Below are 23217 nucleotides of genomic sequence, written 5' to 3'. Positions count from 1 at the left end.
AGCTTAATAAACTCAGCAGAAAAATATGAAGAGTTAACAAAATAAACCTCTTAAAAGCTCAGCTAAGGGCAGACTTCCGAATCCCAAGAGGAAGCGTGCAGATTTCTTAAGTCTCCCGGGAAGGCAACCCAATGCACCTTCCTTCACGCTGCCTTTGCCGATGCCTGGCGGAGCACAAAAGCCCCTCACCATGCGCTGCCCCTGGGGCCTTAGCATGAGCCTGGAGAGCCATAAGCAATGCGGGAGCCGCTCCCCCAGGGGATGAGCTGGTTATAGCCCTGCGCGGAGGCTACGATTGGCACTGCAGTAGTGCCTGTGCGTCCATCTCTGCTGGGTCAGTAGTTCTGCAAGCTGTCCTCTGGCTGCATGCCCACCTGCACCCTCTGTGCAGCCGCTTTCCAGTCTCCCCTTTCCCATTTAGCCCATACATTTATGTCGGAGGCAGGGGGAGTCTGTCCATCCCAGAGACCCCCCCAAGTCCTGTTTGTGGCGAGGTTCAGACCATCATCCTCAGCTGGGACCTGCCTCCGTGGGGCGGCCGTGATCAGCTCCGCATGCCCCGTCCCCACGCTGCTGGGGCGAGGGTTTCCTTCCCTGTTCATTCTGATTGTGTCCCATTTCTGTTTTCATCGCTGAAATATCTCCCATTATCACTGAGCGTAAGCATTTGAGAGTCACCGTCGTACTCATTCTCACAGCACCCCTTTAAAGTATTTCACGGTAGCCCAAGGACACGCAGACCAGGAAATACGAGCAGGATCTTCTGAGTCAGTGGCTGGTGCCCCAACCACTGGGCTAGCAAGAATAACTTGTGCTCTGCCTTACGCAACTTGTATTGTCGGAGGTCCAAATCTCAGGAAATCCTGGCAGCTGCCTAACACAGATGCTGGATTTGTTTGGCCTTCGGGGGGCTGCTGTGTCCCGCGCGAGCACAGCTGTAGGTAAATCTCATACTAAGTTATATATTCCTTTCAGTCCAGGGACAGATTTATTTTAGCTAACTGCTCATAAGATGCTTGGAATCTGTTGGTGTCATTCCTAATTCATCATTTACTATTAATACACCTAGGAGAATAATCCAGACTTCTGAGTTTGCAAACTGCTTGCAACTAATCACCAATTTATTCAATGTATTTATTGCCCAGGACAGCTGCTGGACAATCTCTGTACATGGATATTTTTTCTCTGAGTCTCGTTCGCAGTCAGCATTACACGATACTGTGGCAGAGCTCAGACCCATTCCCCCCCGGCCCAGTTTTCCAGTCGGGGGGTCAGCCGTAGGCTGCCATTGCCGGCAGCACTGCGGTTGTCTGAGTCCCACCCGGGCTCCGCGGGCCGTTTTCAAGTCCGGATAGAAATGGGGAGATGCTGTGGCTGTCTCCTCTGGCCATGCCGCCCGTGCCAGCGGCTTTGAAGATCTCGCAGGGATTCCCCGTGCGAAGGGTGAATTCCCAGCTGGCACCGTACCCACCCGCGCCGTTCCCTGGCACCCACAGAGCCTGCGAAACGATTCTTTGAACAAGGACTCAAATTGTCTAAAATAGAGATAGAAGTGATGCCAGCCGGAGCGTCCCCGTTGACCACTCCTAGGGGTCCTGGGGGTGACTGATGGGAAGGGGGTGTGGGAATGGCTTTGCCCATCAGTTGTGCACCTGAACGGGCTCTCTGGGAAGGGCAGAGGGATGCCCAGAGTCCATCAAATCCTTCCCAAAGCAAGTTGCTGCTCGTCCCCAAGGGTGGCACAGAGCAGGGATGATGCTTGTGCAGGAGCAAAGTGCCTTCCCCACCCCATGACACGAGTGTTTGGGATTCTGCAGCAATGTGTACGACCCACCACATCCCCACAGAGAGAGCCACAGCAATAAAAAGGGCAATTAAAATCTCAGTTATTTCACAGATGTTCCCTGCTGCCCACGAGTGCCCGTCGATGGAGCAGCCGGGGGGGTCAGGAGTGGTGTAGGTCAGCCGGGGAGCACGGTGCTGGGTCCAGCTCACCTTCTTCTCCCTTCTCCCAGGAGTGCACCGTCCTTCCCAGACCTCAGACATCCCCGGTTTCTACCCCCTCCCTCCCGGTGGAGTCGGACAGATCACGCCGTCGATGGGATGGTGAGTGTGGAGGGCTGGGCGCCGCGCAGCCCCCAGCCCACCGGCTGTTCATTGAACAAACCACCTGCAGCCGTTCTCCGTAACCCCCACGGTGCTTTCGCCCCGGCTTCATCCCTCCTGCGCGCTGTGTGATGGGGAGGAGGATTTAGCCCTGGTTTAGAGAGGGGGAGCAGATCTGCAGAAGGCTTTGTCCAGGCTGGGGCATCCCTGGAGCGGGGTTACAGCCTGCCTGATTCAGAACTGTCTCCTGCTTTACATCCAGCTGCCTGTATGGATTGGGAAGCCCAAGGAGAGCTTCCTACTCACCTCCCCTAATCACGAGAAAAGCCTCTCTTTTTGAGTAGGAAGTAATTTTCTCCCTCGCTGGGGTTTTCAGCACAAACAGTGCTTTCCCTGAGTGTGCTGCCAGCGGGGCGTAATCTAATGGGATGCTCCATCTGCTGGGCCACGGTGCTTCTCTGGGTCTGACATGCAAGGAAAAAATACACGGTGGCAGAGTCCTGCCCTGGCAAACGACCCCGGTACCTGCACCCTGGCCACGGTGGCACCCGCTGCCCCAGGGGGAAAAGGGAAGGAGGGGACATGAGCTGGAGAACTCCCAAAAAGTCCCTCCTGCACGAGCCAGCCCCGAGGAGCATCCCGCAAAGCAGAGCCTGTTGGGAAACCTGCCCCAGGGACATGAGTTAAAAACTCAGCGGTCTGTGCTCTGCGGTCAGTGCCGCTGGTTTTTGTCACCGTGATCATAAGCACACGGAGGGAGCGGGTCTGGCAGGCGGTGCCGTGTGGGCATCGTCACTCTTCAGATTAATTTTTAACCCGGGTGGGTGGCGCGGGGACCTTGCAGAGGCTCGCGGGGAGGCCGGTGGCTGCAGGCGGCGGGTCGGGGTGGCCAGGACAGGGGGACAGTGCGGGGAGTGCGACAGTGGGGGTAGGTGGCCAGATCCTCCCTGGTGCCGGCTGATAAAACCCCCGCAAAGCCCGGCCGAGACCACCGGGTACAAGAACATACTGCAAAAAATGGGAGAGGCGAAGCATATTAGAACACAAAGTAAAATGGGAGCTTTTTGTTTTGTTTATGAATTTCATGTTCCAGATATTTAACCACAAGGAAACAGAGGCTGGGGCCTTTGATACAGGGTTTGGCTTCAAAGAGATTACATTTTGCCTTCTGTGCTAAATCTGCTACTCTTGGGCGATGATTTAACTCCTCATATGATGTGATTCATCCTCAGGAAAAACAAGTACTGGGGTGACTGTGCTGTAACATGAAAGAAATAGTTGGGGGTGAGAAAGGAGCCTGTTTGCCAAATGCGAGGTCCACTCTTGGGGGTGGGATGCTGGTAGGGGCATCCCTGGGTGCGCGGAGGGAAAGAAGCGTGGTTCGCAGAGAGGTTTTGTCGGTCGGTTGGTGGCGGAGGGAGTCTGCATCGCTGAGAGCTGCTCCAGCATCTGCGGGGTTCGGCATCCTCAACCAAGCCTCGTCAGACACGTTCATTAGTGACTAATAGAGCAGATACAGTAAAGCAACAAACGGCCTGACGGAGCAGAGAGCAGCCCTTGGAAGCGCGTGTGTCTAATTGAGCCTTTGCTCATTTAGAATTTACAGAAAGAGCCCCAAAACCTCTCCCGAAGTGCCCAGTCCTCAGCCGAGACTCTGCACCAGGGTGCGGGTGGGTGCGGAAGCGGCGGCACTGACCCTGTGCAGGATGCAGTGGGCAGCAGGGGCTGCCTCCCGGAGATGCTCGTGCCGGGGATGCTTGTGCCAGGGATGCTCGTGCCAGGGATGCTCACACCAATGCCACCGAGCTGGAGCGGCCACACTCAGGAAGCAGCTTTTCCTCTGTGAGCCATCAGGCAGGAGCTGGGCAGAAACGGGTTTTGTTCTCACCGAGCGCTTCGGGAGGAGGAGCTGCCATCACTCCCTCTGTAATTAGCTGGGATGACAGTGGGATAAAAGCCTCCGAGAGTCCAGTCGAGTGAGTTTTTGCTCACAGGAGCCTGGCAGCAAACATCAGCCGGGAGCCTGCGAACCGTGTTGCTCCCCGGGCCGAGCGGCAGCAGCACCGCGGCGTCCCCTCCATGGCTGTCCCCTGCCTTTTTTCCAGCCGCCCTCCCATCACCGGGTGATACAGGCTGTAACCATGCATTCCCCACCATCAGGGACTGATTCTGCCATGGCATTAATCTGCACGTCAGAATCACTTTGGATGAAGCCGCCAGTGCCCGGCTCCTTTTCTGCCCCAACCCCTCAGCCTCTGCAGGAACGCCTGTCGCTTCTGGATTAGCTCCGAGTCTTTTCTCGGCCCTGGGGCAGCCGCCTTCGAACTTCAAAGGTTGTTTCGGTTTCCCGATGCACGGTAGCACTTGGCTGTTTGTTGGTGTGTTTATACCCGCCGACATCTAAGGGTGGGAGAGGGCTTCTGCCTGGCAGGGTGTAAACAGCCCCGCCGCCTCGCCCGCCTTTCCGACAGACAGATCCTGCAGATTTTGGTCAAGCCGAGACACAGCAGCTCCCGGAGCGGCAGAAACAGAAACCTCCTTCCTCCCCAGCACTGCTCGAGGGCCTGACCGCGCTGTCGTTATTCCTCTTCGGGGCAGAAACGGTCTTTAGCCCTGAAAAATCCCTGGCATCCAGGGGCTCGGTCCTTCACAGGGCACCGCGCTTAATGATAATGGGCTTTTTTTTGATTATTAGAGCTGAAAATAGCTGGTGCTGGTCTTAGACACAGGCTGGCCAGAGGAGCATGAGCATCTGCACGGGTTTAAGCACCCTGTCGCGTCCTCCTCAAGCTTCCCGGTTTCCGTGCATAGTTTTAGTCTGTGAGCATCTTCTGGCAGGTTTGCAGAAGAAGCCAAGGTATTTTTGAGCTATCTCCATATGAAAACCAGGGGGGGGTTTTCCCTTGCTGGGAACAACAAGGAACTTCCTGCATAGTTATTTTACTATCTCAAAATTAATTTCCAGCTCCAGGTCTGGTACCTGCTCGGTCCCCAGCATGAAATAACTTTCAAAAGAAATGTCAGCCCGAGCTTTTGGCTTGTTTAAAAGTGATGGGCATCGTTTTAGGGATGTGCTGGGGAAACCAGAGCCTTTCTGAAGCATGTACAAGGGCAGAGTAGGTACTTTCTCTCCGGACTCTGGGAGATTCCCGTGTTTGGGCATCCTCCCGCTGCAGCCCGCAACTGCGCAGCATCTTGTGCATCGCACAGAGAGAGGCTCTGACTGGGCTTTAGTTTTCTGGTCAAACTGCGCTCTTTTAAGCAACTTCTTCTGTGCAATAGCAACATCTCCTAGTTTTTCAGCACCCCTCCACATTTTGCATTTTAACAGGATGAACTCAAAGCTGCAGCGTTACTGAGCACCGGGGATGGAGGGGGGGGTCAGAGTTGGATCCAACCTTTGCAGGGAGGCCCAGCTTCTCCCAAAATGAAGTCCAAGTCCTTCACGGCCCCTTGAGCCTGGGGAACACCCCGAGCATCCCACCGGGCAGAGCTCTGGGGGCATCAATGCTCTGAGTCCCCTTAGCAAAGGGTATCTTTAGGAAACGCCACGTAGCTGTGGATACTTTATAGACTCTTTCTTCCCGATCCCAGGCAGAGCCAGTCTGTCTATCCGCTCCCGTCATGTGGATTTAGACAGCCGTATTCGTCAGCGCTTTCTCCTGGGGCTTCTTTCTCCAGGTGAGTATGAGCTGTGTGAGACAGGGCAGCGGCTCGGCTGGTCTCGCAGCTTGCAGTCTGTGCGGCAGGAGCTTGCAGCAGACCACGGCCACCCAGGGACGGCCACCAACCCTCCCCGGGGCAGCCGGGGGAAGAGAAGGCGCTTTGAGGCAGTGTCTGGTCCAAAGGGCGGTCAGAGGAATGTCCGGCATCCTGGGAGGATGCACAGCCAGTGGGTTTTAATCAGCAGAAGGCAAAACAAAGCCAGAAACCACTGCCTTCAGCTCAGCACTGGGAAAAGCGTCCGTTGCTCAGGATTTTGCTCCTTGTCACTAACCCTAATCCTAAATATATCCCTGCGGCCACCACTGCTGAGTTTTGCTCTGCAGAGTCCCGTCTGTTTTACTTGGTCTCAGCCTTACAAGCAGGACAGGCAGCGGGCAGATACTTGCTGTCCCCCCCATGGGCACAGATATTTGCTGTCCCTCCATGGGCACAGCTCAGCCCTCCGAGACGTAGGCACGTAACACAACCCCAAACCATTTCTACTGCAAGTTTATGGTCACCCAGGACTAAATTTTGCCCTCTGTAAATACACCGAGACCCCGGTGATGTCCCGGTGAACAAAATACACCTCCTGTGGATGGAAATGGCAGAGCCCAGCCCCTCCGGGCATGCTGGGGGGCAAAGCCCCCATGGCTCCAGCAAGATGAGAGATGATCTTTTGAACGAGATGATCTTTAAGGTCCCTTCCAACCTAAACCACTCTATGCCTGTGCACGCTGCGTGTGCTCCCGCACCAGCTTTCGCTTCTGCTTCGTCTTGTCCTGAAGAGCCTTTAGTGGAGGTTTCCCACAGGAAAACCATGCAGACCCTTACCCGTGCTAGCCCGTGGCCATGCAGAGACCTCCGGCCACGCAACCCTCACTCCCGTAGCCCTGCAGCAGAGGCGGGGGAGCGCTGCCAGCCCTCCTTGCTCGCCGAGGCATCGCTTTGCCCGGCCTCAAAGGCGACAGAGAAGCTAACGGTTCCCCAGCGAGGCCCATCAGCCTCCCCGAGCCCGGCGCAGGAGCTCCCGCTCGCAGGATTTTTGAGGCAGATTTTGCAGGGCTGCTGCAGCCGAGAAAGTACACCTGGTCAGATAAGGATCAGGCTGTGCCGGTGGATTAAATTAAACAGCTTTTTCTTTTCGTGCCAGCATATCTAATGAACAGTTCATCTCCCATGGGCAATTCTGCCATCTCAAGCTGCAGTCATAAAGTGGCAAGCTTGGCAAAGCTGACTGCGCTGGCTTTACCCTCCAAAACTCGGGAGAGAACTAATGAAGCTTGAAAGCGAGCGAGACCTCTGGTGATCTCAGTGCTGTGTTGGTGGAGAGCATTGCTCAGGCAAGGTGCACCTCCTAGAGTCGCAGTTCGGTTCATGTTCAGACTTATGCTGTTTCTGTTAAAAGAAAGGCGCGGGGTGGTCCTAATCTCTCCCATCCAAAGCCTTGGGTTGAGTTTGTTGTTCCTTCCTGCAGCGCTAATAAGATATTGCAATGAGAGAGCTGAGCAGCTGGAGCCGCTGGTTGAAGCGCCCTTGATCTTGGTCGGGCTGGCTCCGGCTGCGGGATGGGCTCCTCGCCACCGTGCAGCACCCGGACCCCGTGGCTCGGCCGGCTGTGCCCACTGCCAACACGGTGGGGACAACCTGGGGGCGGCAGTGGGCACTGCCTGCCCTGCGCCTGCCGGAGTTTGCTTTCCGTGTCCTCTGCTTACCGTCTGCTTCTGCCACGTCAGAGTGCCATCTCGTGAGACGCAGTGCTCCGCCTGCATCCCCAGCATTCCCGGCATGGCTCATCCACTCTCTGTTGCAGGTTCACTCACCCGCTGATGCTGGGCTCTGGCATGCACACCACCGGCATCCCGCACCCCGCCATCGTGCCCCACTCCGGCAAGCAAGAGATGGAGCACTATGACCGAAACATGTAAGTTGGAGGTGCCAGCAGGGCTCCTCAGCAGCGTTAGCACCTTAATGCCCATTTTATTTATCCCTATTAATGCTCGCACAGGGGGAGGATGGATGAACACTGAGCTCTGCCTGCATCAGGCAGTGGCACACACCCGAGGTGCAGATCTCGAGTCCTCCCACCTGCTTGTGCCATGGGGTGGGCTTGGCATCGAGTCTTCTGCTGAGCTTGGTGCCACCAGGCAGGAGGGCTGGAGGGTGGCTCTGATGCTGACAGCTCCTCTTTCGGTCCCACCAAGGAAACCTCAACCAGAACCAAAGAGAGAGAAGGAAGCCAAGAAGCCTACTATCAAGAAGCCCCTGAACGCTTTCATGTTGTATATGAAAGAAATGCGGGCGAAAGTCATTGCCGAATGCACCCTGAAGGAGAGCGCCGCCATCAACCAGATCTTGGGAAGGAGGGTAAGAGCACGTGGGGCTCAGCGCCATCGTCCCATCCAGCATCCCCGTCCCTTGCAGCTGCTTTTAAGCATGTAACAACCTGCTTTCAAACCCGGATGCTCTTAAACACGCGGAGTCAGATATGCCCCGGAGCGGGGCGGCCGCGGTGGGCTGGGCTGGGAGGGGACAGCGGGGCCAGGTCTCACCACCATGCTTGTCCTTGCAGTGGCACGCGCTGTCCCGGGAGGAGCAGGCCAAGTACTACGAACTGGCTCGCAAGGAACGGCAGCTCCACATGCAGCTCTACCCCGGCTGGTCTGCCAGAGACAACTACGTGAGTGGCTTCCGCGGCTCGGACCCCCTCCCCATGGCATGGCCAGAAACATCCCGCCTGTCCCTGGTAATGCCGGTCCTGACGGCACGAGAGCTGTAGAAATGCATGTTTCAGGAGTATTCCTCTCGGCTTGTTGCCTGTCCATAGCACAAATGTTACGGGTCCTCAGCTACCAAACTGGTTGTTCGCTTATTGCCAAAGTAAATACCAGTAGAAAGGAAGAAGAGCTTTTAAGTGATGCTTATGATCTTTAGGAGTATAATTTTATGGGAACTCACTGCTTTGTGCATCTTGGGCAGCAGCTGAGACGTCTGCCCAGAGGATGGGGCAGAGATGCAGGGGAAGAAACTGGGGATGGGATGCTCCGGTCGCTTTGCGATAGCACCTTGTTTATCAGCTTTAAATCGCGGGGCTGGGTACCGTGGGCTCCGTAGCCCTGGGCACGTGATGCTGAGCCTGGGCACATGCCGCAGGTTTGGGGGGATTTGCCAAATTGTGGGTTGCCACCTCCACTCTGTGGGTTTAAAACTAGCACAGGGCGTCTGCACTAGCTGCACTCACGAGAGCGTAATAATAATGGGACATAATTGTTTAAAAGGAAAAATAGAAAAGTGTAAGCTGCTCTGTATGAGTTGTAGTGCGAAGCTCGGTTTCGCAGGCAGTTCGGGTCTGATTTTGGACTCTCCGTGGGGTTGCATCCCGAGCAGCAGACCCGTGTATTGCAGGGTGTGGAAGTGGCGCCCGCAGGATGACAGTCCCAGAGTTTCCATCTGTCCCTCGGGGGCCTTGATCCCACCCCGATCTATCATTATTAGAGGACCCTGACCAAATTAAGCACACCATGTTTGAAGTATTCAAGTGCAATTTGAGCAAATGCAGACAACAGCACGGCTCACTCCACGAGCTCGCGAGCTCAGCCCAGCTTTTTGATGAGCCTGTTTCCCAACCAAGGTTGCTGTTAGGGGGAAAAAAACCCTTTCCAGATTGAAAAAAGGAAAAAACATCCCCCAACTCCAGCAGCGGCTGCTGAGCGGAGCAGCTGAGCCATGCAGCAGAGGGCGGTGGTTCTCAGCAATAAAAAATAACTAGTGCAGCGGGCCCTAAAACGTGCCGAGTGTTGGGATCGTGTGTTCCAGTAGCCAGAAGAGCTCTCCTGGTGTCCAAGGGAAAGAAGGGAAGCTCCAGCCTTCATCTTCCCCGGTTCTGGCTGTAGCGAGGTACGCTGCCGCAGCAATCGATGCCCAACCGATCCCCAAGGCGTGAGCAGAGAAAAACCTGCGCTTTGGTTTTTATAGAGTACAGCTTGTACTCTGTAGAGTACAAGCTTTTATAGAGTACCTTGACTGTACAGCTAAAAAGCTGGTTTTGGAGGGGGCTGCGGTGGACTGGCCGCGCTGGCACAGCCGGGGTGCCCGGAGTTCCCCCACTCCCTGGGGAGATGCAGCAGCAGCTCCTGGGCTGGCCAGAGGGACAAAGCTGCATTGTGGCTTGTGGTGGTAGGGACAACACTTGGGAAGCCTCCGGGCTACTCCATAGAACATTTAAAGGTTACTTTTAAAAAAAATAATTAATTTACTCTTAGCTATATTAATCACTCCAGCAGCACTGTGTTAAACAAGGTTGTATAGGTGTAGCGGTGCCACACTCCGGGTCTTTTCTAGTGGCTTTCTCAACTGTTTTGATCTTATACGCCTAACGAGCTCGTTAGAAACCCGAAGCAAAGCACACGTAAGTCTTCAGATGTCCGTCCATCCACGCGAGGGCTCTGCCCTTTGATCTAAGGCTCCGTCATTTCCCTCGCAGCCGCGTTCTTTCCCCTGGGAGCCGCGCAGCGAGTGCCCATTCAGCCCACCCTGACCACCACTCCTTCCAGACAGCCCAAACTCCACCCAGGGCGAGAAAACACCCTTAAACAGACCTAAAAAAAACCCCAAAAACACATAAAGCAAAAAAAACCCAAAAAAACAGAGGGCAGAGGTGATGTAGAAAAAGCAGATGCTCCCAGCCCATGTTTCCCTGCAGCAGCACAGACATCCCCGCCTCTTTGGAAGCGCAGACCAGGAGCTCAGCATCCTTATGCAGCTTTGCAGGATCAGTGCTGGATGCTGCCGACCTCCGGAGCCGCCCTTAGAGAAACCGGGGCAGCTGCCCCGGTTTCTCTAAGGGCGGCTCCGGAGGTCGGCAGCATCTGTGGACACACATCTGGAGAGCATCAGCATCTGGAGGGCATCAGCATCGCTGAGAGCAAGGCACCATCTTCCTCCAAGACCCAAGCGCATCTTCCATGGAAATCTCAATCCTGTAGCATCCTTCATCTTGGCACGGGGTGCTTCCTTGCTCCAGAAGAATTTTCCCTCCGTAGCTAGCGGGCTCTGGAGGCGGACGTTGGATTTCCCGGCATCGGCAAAGAGCTGCTTTTGGGTGTTGTGGTCGTTCCAAGGGATGCTTTTCTCTCTGGAGCGTGAGCAGGGAGGAAGAGGAGGAGGAGGAATGTAGGTCACTTCTGCAGCACGTGATGCGGATATCGGGCAGGAAATACAGTTGGTCCCACACTGAAGAAAAAGCTTACCGCAGTTCGGAGCTTTCCACCTTCACTCAAAACCACAAGAAGTCATATAAAAAGTCACGGGTCGAAGGCAGCCCTGCGAGCCGCCGCCTGCTCCACGCAGGCCAGGTTGGCTCCTGCGCCGCTGTGCCCTCGTGAATAAGCTCGTTAGGAGATGAGGGGAGTTGGCGCGTATTGTGAGTCAGAGAGGCAGTCTGGGGACAAAATCAGGTTTTCTTGTTAGTGAGGGAAGAAACAGAAGAACGAGAGATGGGTCCAGAGCTGCAAAAGCGTTGACATAGATAAGATTATAGATAGTGGATTATTTAAAAATAAATTTCTGTGGATTTCCTAGATCTTTCTTTCCCTTTTGAAATGAGGGGTGCTCTTCCTGGTGACACATGATGGAGCAGTTTCTGTTCAGGTATAAGGCACCTCATTAAAGTGCGTATTGGAAACAGGGAGGGTGCTAAAATGGGCCAAGTGCTATTTAGAAACATAAAGAGGGAGGAGGAGTAAGAATAAGCCAGGAGGATCCGCTGTTGATCAGACTGCCTCTGCTGCATGCAGTAAATCTTGCTTAATTCCACTAATCTAGTTCAATCTATTAATTAAATTATCTATTACTCATGTCAGGGTGGGCCAAGGAGGACTGGCAGGATTTGGCAGAGGTGCTGAGCGGCGCCGGTGCGGGCGCTGGGTTTATTATAGTTGTTCTGCATCCGCTAACGTTTTCTCTAGCGACTTCTTGAGCAGCCTGCAGTGTCAATCAGGGTCTCAGCCGCGTTTGTAGCGTGGCCGTGGGCTCATAAACCAGAGCTGGGAGCAGCGCGTTGGGAAGAAGATGGAGCAGATGCGGCGGGTGGCAGGGACGTGGCCGCCATCTCCTCCGAGTTTCTGTTGCTGTTTCTGCTCACACGTGGGTCTCGTGCAGAGTGGTTTCGGCATGCTGGGGACGTGTGAAAATGCCTGTGGTGCTGGATCCGGGGGTACTGGGGATGAGAGGTCGTTCCTGAGAAAAGGGAGATGCCCAGAGCACATGTGTGGCATGTCAAAGGCAGCCCTCGGATGTGCGCAGACACTACTGCGGGTGGTCGCTTTGAGAGTTCATAGAGTCATAGAATCAGAGAATGGTTCGGGTTGGAAGGGACCTTAAAGGTCATCTAGTTCCAACCCTCTGCCATGGGCAGGGACACCTCGCACTAGAAGTTCCTCCTGGGTGTCTTTTCTGGAGCACTGGTCGGGGCAGCTGGGGGAAGGACAGGGACGTCCATGGAGATAAACCCGGCAGGTCCCCTTGCCGTGGTTCCCAGCTCATCTCGCCCTGGAATGGGCAGAGCTGGCAGCACCGCGACTGTTCCAGCAGAGCACCCGGCCCCTGGCCAGGGCTTGCCCCTCCGGCCCCAAAACCCCGCGCAGCACCTGCCGTCTCCTGGGAGCTGGGACTAACAGCCTTCCCTTTCATTCCCCAGGGGAAAAAGAAGAGACGGACACGGGAAAAGCAGCAAGATTCCAACTCAGGTAAATGCGTGCGGCTCGGTGGCTGTCCCTTCGTTTCTGCTCAGAAGGGATAATCCGAAGCAGTTGTCGTGTTTTATCATGTTTTCTTTTATTCTCTTGAGCTTAACTAAAGAAATACGTATTTTTTTTTTTTAAGATGCAGTAAATTAACATTTTTGTGACTTTTTCAGAGACATGTTTGAATTAGAACATAAGTAGGGTGTGAAAACTGAAAAGATGAGGTTTAGGCAAGTGCATAACTTCATATACATTATCACTAAACTTAATCTGTTCAAAACATCCAGGGTGAATGTCCCCATCAGCCCTACAAATAGCATTAATTGAAGAAATCTCTGCTCAAATGCATCAATATTGCATGTGGGACTAAATGCAGTGAAAGGCTTGAAGATCACCCGTGGGACTACCGCAGATTTGGGTTTCATTTCGAAGTAATGTACAGTTCAAGTCAAGTCATGCTAAAATCCAGTGTCAGTTGCTTCCCTGCACCACCCTGTTTATTAGAAAAGGCCCTTTTGACAGATTTCAGCTGGTGACACACACATTCCCATCATCCGAGGCTATTCCTGTGCTGGTTTCTGAAGTAGTTCTGCCATATCAGGAATAAATGATATCTGTATCATTAAATATTCATTATAAAATAGTGAGAGACTGTCCTTGCCCACCATGGCATCACATATCCATGCAGTTAGACAGCCTGCTTTTTCCAGTATGTCCGTTCCGTGATTGCCTATGGATTTACAAAGAGCTTTTCCCACTCTCCAGCCTCCCGGTTCGTTACTGCTCGTTGCTCTTATTTACTTCCGCATGAAACGAAGTCAGCCAGATGACAGGCTCTTGGCTTTCTGAGCAGAACGCTCATTCTCTCTCCCTCCAGAAGAGCTCCCTGGGGAGGGCGCCAGGCCAGGCTGGTGCTCTCCCGGCCTCGCACAGCCACGCAAAGACCCGTCACGCCGGAGCTGGGGACCCCAGGGTGCACAGCTGGCTGCATCTGGGCGGCTCAGGTGTTGGTCAGGACATGGGAGCCCAGCTCTGGTGTTACCGCCGTGGATTACGCGTCCGTGCAACCAGAATCCCACAGCCTGCATTAATGCATAAAGTTCACACTATTTCATTAATTTAATTAATTGCCCTTGGGTGACCTCCTTGAATTGTCCGTAAAAAGCAATTCTACCACTGTGTCCCAGGATAATCTCCAGTTTAGTTAACACCGCTGATCTCATTCAGTGCCTAAACTGATAAGGGGAATACAAGCTTTTAGGCTGGTACGTAGTGTATGTAGATATTTATATATCGATATGCGTGATAATTTCACCTGTTACGGACTGAAAACCAGCTGCTGGTCGTACGCAACAGGAGACACCGGTGGTGGCTGAAGGAGGGAGTGTGAATCCAGCACAGAAATGTGCTGTTCAAATCCCATTTATAGCACTAGAGAAAAGACATGAGGTGCATGAAAGCAGACAGGGCTTCGCCCCAATGAGTCCCATAATTATACAGCAAAACTGCAACATTTTAGGACAGGCCAGGGAGAACAGCTTTTCCATGGAAACTGGCAGGGGAATGGTGGGGAGCAGAGCAGAATAACCCGGGGCCTGGGTCTCCTTGGTGCTAACTCTGCTTTCAGCCTGCTTCTGCAACGTTTCCTCCTCTTCTTTTCCGGGCGCAGTGCGAGCTCGCCGGCAGCCCCTCTAGTCGCTGCGGGAGCAGGTAAGGATGCAGACACCGGGCGCAGGCAGCGCCTCTGGGATTTGGCAGCTTTTCCAGACTTAAGATAATTCAAAGAGCTGTGAATTTCCCTGTAATTGCCCATATTTCCCAGAGCTGAGGCCGCTTCCCAAGCCTCCTTCTTCCCCAGCTGCCAGCAGCGATCACCGATATTTGCCTAACGATCACTTTTTTCCAGGAGAGGTGGTGCCGGCACTGCCCTGTTGCAGGAAAAAAAAAAAAAAAAAAAATGGGATTTTAGTCTGTTAGTCGTGTGTTCAAGTGGCTAAAATGATGTTGCCTCTTTTCTTCCTCCTGCTCCTCCTCCTCTTTGTGCCTCTGCCTTGCCCATTCTCCGCCGCGCATGCTTCTGTGTTCAGATCCTGCCTCTCCTAAGAAATGCAGAGCTCGCTTTGGCCTCAACCAACAAACGGACTGGTGCGGCCCGTGCAGGTGTGTATCGGCATCTCCTCGCTGCTGGGGTGCTCCTGGGCGAGGGGGTTCGGCTCCCTGCCCCCTCCCAGCGCCGGCGGGGGCTGCTCCGGCCAGGCGCGGATGGGGTTTCTCCCTGGGCATCCTCAGGAGCTGTTGTCCGAGCTGCGAGGGTCAGGCTGTGCCCTGGGGTTGTTATTCCCCCCCCACCCCCCGCCGGGGCAATGGTGGTGTGATGCTGGATGGAGTTAAAAGCTTATTTCCAGGGTGGAGACCTCTGTGACCCTGATGCAGGGCTTTCTTCCCCCATTAAAGATTTCCTAGGGCCATATAAATAGACCTCTAATAGCACCCTAGGGCCAGCAGTGAGTGGTTAATGTTTTGGGTTTTTCCTATTTATACTGGGGCTGACCCTGTATTTCAAGATCCAGCTCCTCTTGACCCCGCAGTCTGGCAGTTCCCAGCGTGGGGTGGGAGAGCCGCGGGCAGTGGGGCAGTTCGGAAGTGCCCAGAATGGACGTGCCCAGGAGATAATAAACCTCAGTGCGTGAACCGAGCGTTACCTGGCTCAGGGGGGAGTCCACAGGTTCAAGCAGACAGAAAAAGCTCCTGGGGGGGACTTCTGGACCTGGGCGCTGAAGCCCGAAGAGGGTCCAAGCCTGGACAGAGGATTTCATACCACTTTTTTAATGCCGGTGCATCGAGGACTCCAGCAAAAGCTGGAAGTAAAGTATTGGTTAATGTGTTTACCACAGCTTAAAGTGACTAAAACCTACCCAAATCTGACCCCCAACGGTGCGTGGCCACTGCGCTTGCTGGCAGCCCGAGCCCAGGTCCCGGTGGCTGAGCCCGAGGTGAGGTCCCCTCCCCGCCACCGAGTCCTGCACCCCGCAGGGCCGGGCAGCAGCAACCCCCCGGCTCGCTGGGACTGCAGCCAGCACGCGTTTTTAAACTCGTAAGAATCTGGAAACTAATTAATACTTTACTGGTGTCCAGAGAGGGGTTTTTGTCACCCCCGTCACGCAGACAGCAATGCCACCAAGCTGAGCCCCGCTCCGCAGCGCAGGGCACGACTCCGGATCTCTGGAGTTGCGCTTCCGACTTCCCTCTGCCTTCGTTTGAACGCTTTTAATTCAGCTTCTTTGCACTGCTTCCCAATTAACACAGGCTGCTGGAGTGCTGGGAGACCTTTAGCATGCTTTTATGTTGTAACCTTTGCCTCTCGAGCCCCGGGTAGTCACGGCCCTTCTGCAATTCTCCGTACTAACGTGCCGCTGCCGGCTCCGCGGCTCCTGTCGTACACGTCTGGTCACCTGCGGAGAGCAACTTCCACTGGAGGGTTCCCACCCCACGGGAGAGGTTAACTGGTTAAAACTGGGGGTTCCTGCTCTAGAGCTTTCACCCTCCTCCCCTCACCCCCGGGCAAACCGCTCCGGGGTGCCGTGGTTCCTAAAGGGAGAGGGATAAACCCCTTTAGCTCTGTAATAGCCACGTTGTCAGCAATCCGTAATACCAGATCTGCTTTTTTCCCCCGTTATTTTAAATCAAATCAGTCAATCGATGGATAGATTGGTATCATCTTAAACAGGGCCTTGGAACTCCCCATCCTGTGGCTACTCCTGAGACATCCATGGGGAAAACAGCTTCTCCTGGGGCTCGTCTGCGCTGGGAAATCACAGCCCCTGTAAAATAACTTCCAAGTTAAATACTCCGTTCAGCGGGGCTGCCGTGTTTCATATCGCGTTAATTGGGTCACCACAGCTAAGGATGACACCGATAGCAGTAATAGCACTTCTCTTGTTCACAGCCAGTGCAAAGTCATGTTTAATACTGGACTAGTTAATACATATTCTAACACTGTCTAGTTTTTCATTAGTAAGATCAAAGAAAGGTGTGTGCCCGCATTAGCGAGTTCTCCATTTGATCTGTTTTCCTCAAATGAGACAGCCGAGGCAGGGAGCCGGGCGGGAGGAAGATGCTCGTTTTGGCTGGTTTAGCTGTAAAGTCATTAATACCATCTCCAGCAGAGGAATTGTTCCCTCGCTACTATTAAGGTGACACCTTGAGAGCTCTGTTGTTTAAAACTACCCTGAGATGCTTGAGGACCCGTAGCAGGTGACGTGAGGGATCTGTCACATGAAGAGAAGGAAAACCAGCTCAGAGTATGTAGAGACAACACGAGACAGCGCGAGGGACCAGCCAGCAGTAGTTAAAGTCAGCTGGGCGTATGAGCCGACACCTGGAAGTCAGGGCAAATATTCCTGGTTTTCATACCACAGAGCAGAATTGTCAAGGGATGTGGAGAAATCGTGCCCAAATCCGGTCACGGCAAGGGTGATGTAGGACTTGTATTTTTGAGAGCCCCAAATCATGACATAGGAACAAGTGGGGAACCTGAATATCTTCTTCAGGGGATGAAGGAGACTGAGCCCTCCTCCCCAGGCACCGCTGTCCTGCTGACCTTCCCAGCCCCAGTGGGCTTCTTACTGGGAAAGCAGGGCTAGGGGAGGAGAGTTGCCACTGATGGGGTACTTTTCTGTAAAAAACCCTTTTTATGAGTAAATCTTCCCCAGCAGACGAGCTCTATTTATCATGCTCCACAGAGAGGGGGCATGGAACCGAGTTTTTCACAGTTGCAGGTCCATTCAGGGCCTTCTTCGGCCTAATGTCTCTCTCCAGTGTCTGTCTACGTTGGGTTTTGTCCTTGTACCTCTGCTTCCTAAGGGAGAGACCTCAGCAAACGTTCCCTGCCCAGAACAGCCACAGGCTGAAGTGTCAGAGCTGGTTTCTCCTTAGCTTCATTAGCAGTTTCGAAGGTGATCTACCCTCCAAAGACCAACAAGTCCTCTGAAGGGCTCAGGACTACTCTAACATCCAAAGCAGGACCTCAGCCAGCCTCAGACCGTGTCTTCCAGCTGGTCCCACGCCATTTTCTTCCCGCTTCCTGAATCTGTTGAGCACTTTCACCTCAGCGGAGTCACTGAGTCATGGGTAGAGGTGGGGATGAACGTAAAGTATTTTGCGATGCAGAGGTGGCTGAGATCAGAGGCTTTTGCTGCAGAATGATGTAAGTCGATGATATTGTGCACAAGTCTAGGAAAGTGCTAGGAAATGAGGTCTTCAGACCTTAAGATTTTGCGCTGTCTTGCATTGCCTGAGGGGAGAGGCCAAAAATGGTGCGGAGGACAGTGTCCTGGCAGTGCACGGCCTGGCACCCCCGACCACAGCGATGCCCTGTGCCCCACGCCCTGTCCGAGCGCCCACAGCCGCTGGCCTCTGGCCCCGCTCCAACAGCTCCGTGTCCTTCTGCTGTTGGTGCCCCAGAGCTGGAGGCAGCACTGCAGGGGGGTCTCCCCAGAGCGGAGCAGAGGGGCAGAATCCCCCCCTCGCCCTGCTGCCCACGCTGCTGGGGATGCAGCCCAGGCTGCGGGGGGTTTCTGGGCTGCCAGCGCATGTTGCTGGCTCATGTGGGGCTTCTCATCAAATGACCTCCTTATTTTGACTTTTATTATTGGTTTGATTTTTGTTATTTTTATATTTGTTATTTTTTTATTATTGTTTGGGGGTTTATTATTTTGATTTTTTATTGCCATTTTTATTTTTTTTATTTTTATTCTTTTCATTTTTATTATTTAGATTTTATTATTATTTTTATTCTTGTTTTTATAACACCCAACACCCCCCCGCCCCACCCACCCCCCATCCTCCCCCGTCCCGTGGCTGAACCCTTTCCGTTTGGATTCAGCCCACACCGCACTGTCGCGGCACCAGCACCCCCCGGCCCAGCGCAGCCGCCGGCCGGGCGCGGAGCGGGCACCGCCAGTGCGGGTTGTGCGCGGCCGCGCAGCGCAGCGCCCGCCCTTCCCCGCGGGGCCGCCGTTATGGCGCCGCCTGGCGGTGGCCGCGGGGCCGCGCAGCCCCGGCCCCGGGCCGGGAGGAGGCAGCGCCCGGCCGGCGGCCGCGGTGACCGGGGGGGGCCCGACCGGGGGCTGTGTTGGCCAGGAGAGCCCGGCCGGGGTTCGCAGTGACCAGGAGAGGCCAGATAGGGTCCGCGGTGGGCAGGGGAGCCCGGATGGGGGCCAGAGTGACCAGGGGAGCCCGGCCGCAGGTCACAACGACCGAGGGGACCCTGCCGAGGTCCGCGGTGACCGGGGACCGCAGGTCCCCATCCGGCTGCGCAACCCAGCTTGCGCCGAGCGCTGGTTTACGACTGGTGTGTGACCACGCGCTCACCCTTTATTCACAGATAACTCTCTTCACTGTTCCTAGGAGGAAAAAGAAGTGCATTCGGTACTTACAAGGAGAAGGACGCTGTGCCAGCCCAGTTTCTTCCGATGGAAGTGCTATAGACTCCCCTCCCTCTCCTCCGGACGCACTCCAATGCATCTCCTCTGCTTTTCCTTCAGACAAGCTCGCAGCCCCCGCCGACTCCGCACACAGAGAACAGCCCGACCCCTTCCCCGTCTCCGCTCACCTCCACACCGCCTCCGGCTCCTCCAGACCCATCACCAGGTGCTCCTCTGCGCCCGCAGAGTCCCCGGCGTACAGCGCGGCCTCGGCGGGGACATAGTCCCGCGCGCGCAGCCGCCTTGGCCGGGACACTGGGCACTTGGCGCTCTCCCACCTGATTTCGCTGGAAAGGACCATCCCAATTCCCCATCTCGCTGTAGAATGTGCAAAGTTAGGCAACAAGGATGCTGGAAAACTCATTTGGTGTTTCTTCTGGGGGGGGCGGGGGGTGGCGTTAAGGATAGAAAAGCAATTTCAAAAAAAAAAAAAAAAAGGTAAAAAATAAGTACTTGCCAAAATTTAAAGTGCTGATGAGTAAACAAGCCTTTTGTCCCTGCCCTGTGCTGCTTTATTTTTTGTTTGTTTGGGGGTTTTCCTGTTGTTTTGGTGGTGTTTTTTTTTTTAACTGCATTACCATCCAGTACAGCAGAAAGCTCCCGGCTTGCTGCAGTAGACGTAGGTGCTGTCAGCCCGACCCTGCCTTCCCCCCCCCCCCGCCCTCCCAGCTGCTTCAACACCCCCTCACGCCTCTCTCCTGGCCCTCAGACCACCGAGCTGGAAAAGCTGGAATAAGAGCATTTTTTTTAAAAAGCCCTTCTGTGTGAAAATGCAATGTAGCGATGCTGGCTTTCTCATCCCACCAGCTGACAGAGAAATGAAATATTTAAACCGACAAGGTGAACTTTTTTTCCAACTTCTTGTTTGAGAACAGGAAGAGAACTGTTTACAGGTGCAGGGGCTCTGTGCGGCCGTGTCCCGTCCCGCCGGCGCGCGGAGGAGAAGGGAGCACACGCCGGCCCCGCAGAGGAGCCGGCACCGGCCGCTGCAGGTCCCGTTGCCGGGTGCAGGGTCTCCCTCGCCGTTAGGAATTGTGGAGGGTCAGAAACGTCCCCAGCGGGCAGAGGACCGCGCTGGCCCGGCCGCAGAAGGGCACACTACCCCGCTCTCCGCCTCTGGCCTCCATCGTACCCACCCTCGGCAAGATCTGAACCTTTTTTTTTTTTCTCTCCATAATTTGGTGTATAACCTTTTAAAAAAACCTTACTCTAGCTTTTTCTAAAAGATCCCTCCGCTCCCGAGATGATGCCAAATGTGTTCTCTCCAGCTTGAAAACGTTTACCGGTTTCTGGTGGTTTATTTATATTTTGAGCTCGATAAACAAAAAACACTGTGGGCAGATCCTGATCTCCCAGAACCGATGTAAATCCCAAATTAATCCAAGTTCATGATTTACTTCAGGTTTACCGACTTCTCAGAGACCACAATTTAGTCCACTGCAGATTTTTTCCTGCTTGAAAGAAATCTGTTGTAGACTGCTGAAGAGAAAAATAACACCACACAGAGGGAGAGGGGGGGTCCTATTTTTTTCTACTTTACAGAATAGGTTTTAGAGTACCGAAGACCAATCATGTAGTAATATTATTGTAGAACCGCAAGAAATTTAAGATGACCTTTATAATGTACAAAATATTTTTATATTTTTTTTCTTAACGCAAAACCACAAACCCTAATTTTTTACATCGGGCTAAACATAACTTTTTAAAGAAGTTTATGCCTCAAAGATTGAAAATTTAAAAAAAAAAAAAACAAATCTGATTAGTCTGTAGAGCAGCTTTGGGTTTATTCCTTTTTATTTAGGTACTTTTGCTTATAGTAGTGTAGATTTTTTTAATTCCAGTCTTAGTTTAGAAGATCTAAACCTATTGCTTTATTCCTCTCCTGTGTAAATGCAACTTCAGAAGCACTGAATGAAAGCTACGTGCACAAACCTGGAAAGTTTGAAAAAAAAAAAAAAAAAAGAGTCATTTTCAAGTTCGACAGAATCATTTTAACCCTTAGAGAAGCAGCATTACCTGAACCGACTGCCAGCTGGACACTCGGTCGTGTGCTTACTGCGCTCGGAGGGTTAATGACACAGCGCTAGCTCAATCCCCGATCTGCTGGGGTTTGAATCATCTCAGCAGGCTTAGACAAGAGCATGCTCCAGCGCCGCGCGGAGGAACCCAGCAGGCTCTTCCCAGGTCTGATATAACCTCTCTTTATCACTTGACTTAAAAAAAAAAAACCAAACAAACAAAAAAATTGCTTAAAAAAACCCCAAAATTAGCTGTGTCTCAGCTCAGCGTTCACCCCTGTGAGAGCCTCTGCTGTAAGGTGCTGCCGAGGTGTCAGCTGCCCCGAACGCCCCAGGTGACAAATTGGCCACAGTGGCCTCCCGTAACTCAAGGCTGGGTGTAAAGCTGGCGTAATTTAATACCCGATCGGTATCTCGGGGTGGGATGAAACGTGTTGACTTCGCGGCAGAGCAAAGGCAGGTATAAATGAAAAAGCAGATGTGTCTAAGTAACACCAGAGGAAATTCAGGGGAAAGTCCTGAGCGGCACCAAACGGCGTATCCCGACCTGGCGCGCGCAGAGCAGCCATCGCTCATTTCAGAATTCACCGGGATCGTCACCCGTTTATTTCAAGGCTCCTTTGGCCCCTCCATGGTGCTGTGGACGCCCGCCTTGGCGCAGGGCACGCTGACCGGCATCTGTACCACAGCCCCACCGTCGCTCTTCCATCTCATTCCTGCAAAATCCCCCCGTGACACCCACCGCCCCCCTGTCCGGAGCCTTTCCTCGTGCCCTCACGGCCCAGCAGCGTTGCCGTAACGTACAGGTTCATCGCCAGACCTTACCCTGTGCTTTCAGCTACCGCAGTATAAACTCAGAGTAGCTGCCTGGTAAACCACAACACCTTCAGTTTATACTGGTGTAACTGAAAAAATTTAATCTTTTTTTTTTTTTTTGTTCCCCGCCCCCAAAACACCAGATAAGAGACCTTTAAGCTGCCCATTTCCAAGACAAAACAGGGAGCAGGACCAGCTTCTGTTACACGCCCCATGGCTGATAACCAATGCCAAAACAAAGTTACTTTTATAAATACCAAAAAAGTGTCTTTAGAAATGCTATATGAAGTGTTACTATTTTGTGTTAATACTCTTTTTTTAATAGAAGGAAAACTTTGCCCTTAAGTTTTTATCGCAACAAGATTCTTTTTTTTTTTCCTTTAGTTTTTGCAGCAATTTCAACTCTTCTTGAAATATGTATTTGAATTCCTGAAATCAGTTTGAATGTAGAAGTCATGGAAGTACCACTTCATTAAACCAAGTAAAACCACTGTATGTATGTAGCAGGGATAAATGTTTTGCAGCTGTACTTTCATTTGTCTCAATGACTATCCCTCATTTGTTGTAATTTTTTTACTTCCTTGAGTTTGTATTTTTTGGCTTTTATGTTCAAAATATGTTTATAGCTTTATAAATAAAGAAATTGCCAGACTGGCTATTCAAAACAGGCCACTGGAAGTTATAATCCTATCGCACTGTCAAATAACTGTTTCTTAGAATTCAAGAGGCTCCTGGTTCTCCCCCCCCCCCCATGGCAGTTGTATGAACAGCTTTTAGAGTAATTCCCAATTATTCTATATTTCAGTTTCCCCAGTCTTCAGTGGGTAAGACTGAAATAGTAAGCCAAGACCAAGAAAAAAATGCCTTCTACAATCACTACTGAGGCTTTGCCTTCCCCCTCCCTGCCTCACACTTATCACTTCAGCCAAGAAGAGCTATCTCCGATTAAAAAAAAAAAAAGAAAATTAAGGCAGCACCATACGAGTTAAACAGCACCATGAAGTTTCACAGTGGGAAATTGGACAGTTGCTTCTTGAAGAATTCCCAAGCACACAGCCGGTGTCTGTCACCGCAGGGACAGCCATGGGGTTGAGCTGGAGAAGAGACCCCGTGCAGCAGGCGGGGGGCACGCCGAGCTGTCTCAGCGCCTTCCGAAAGAGGGTTGTTCTCTACAGCCCAGCACTAATATTACTGGAGCAGATGAGACAACTGAGAGGGTGGTACCTCCAGAGATTTTTTTTTTAAAAAAAAAAAAAAGGAAAAAAGGTGTTTTCCCATACTGACATAGGTGTCAGGCAGCTACAGAATTTGGATGAAATCGGAGACGGCACTACAGGGGAATTT

At 53.0% G+C, this 23217-nt stretch overlaps 1 protein-coding gene across 8 annotated transcripts in view; it reads left to right on the top strand.

Moving 5' to 3' along the window:
* TCF7 (transcription factor 7) overlaps positions 1–22540 on the top strand; it is a 75824-nt gene extending 53284 nt beyond the window's left edge. For 2 of the 8 annotated variants that reach the window (XM_054216893.1, XM_054216892.1), the window contains exons 5-11: positions 2016–2106; positions 5701–5787; positions 7625–7735; positions 8016–8178; positions 8384–8491; positions 12509–12557; positions 19100–22540. In XM_054216893.1, the coding sequence (XP_054072868.1) occupies positions 2016–2106; positions 5701–5787; positions 7625–7735; positions 8016–8178; positions 8384–8491; positions 12509–12557; positions 19100–19263 (773 nt within the window). In that variant the 3' untranslated portion in view covers positions 19264–22540. Of the gene's footprint in view, positions 1–2015; positions 2107–5700; positions 5788–7624; positions 7736–8015; positions 8179–8383; positions 8492–12508; positions 12558–14641; positions 14715–15157; positions 15159–18939 lie in introns of all 8 variants that reach the window. The other 6 variants (XM_054216896.1, XM_054216895.1, XM_054216900.1 and 3 more) reach the window with 5 other exon arrangements.
* The last annotated feature ends 677 nt before the right edge of the window (positions 22541–23217 follow it).

This window comes from Rissa tridactyla, chromosome 11 (genome assembly GCF_028500815.1).
Source record: "Rissa tridactyla isolate bRisTri1 chromosome 11, bRisTri1.patW.cur.20221130, whole genome shotgun sequence".
In the NCBI taxonomy this organism is placed as follows: Eukaryota; Metazoa; Chordata; class Aves; order Charadriiformes; family Laridae; genus Rissa; species Rissa tridactyla.
Note: the sequence above shows the minus strand (reverse complement) of the source record. Positions and strands in the feature narration are given on the sequence as shown.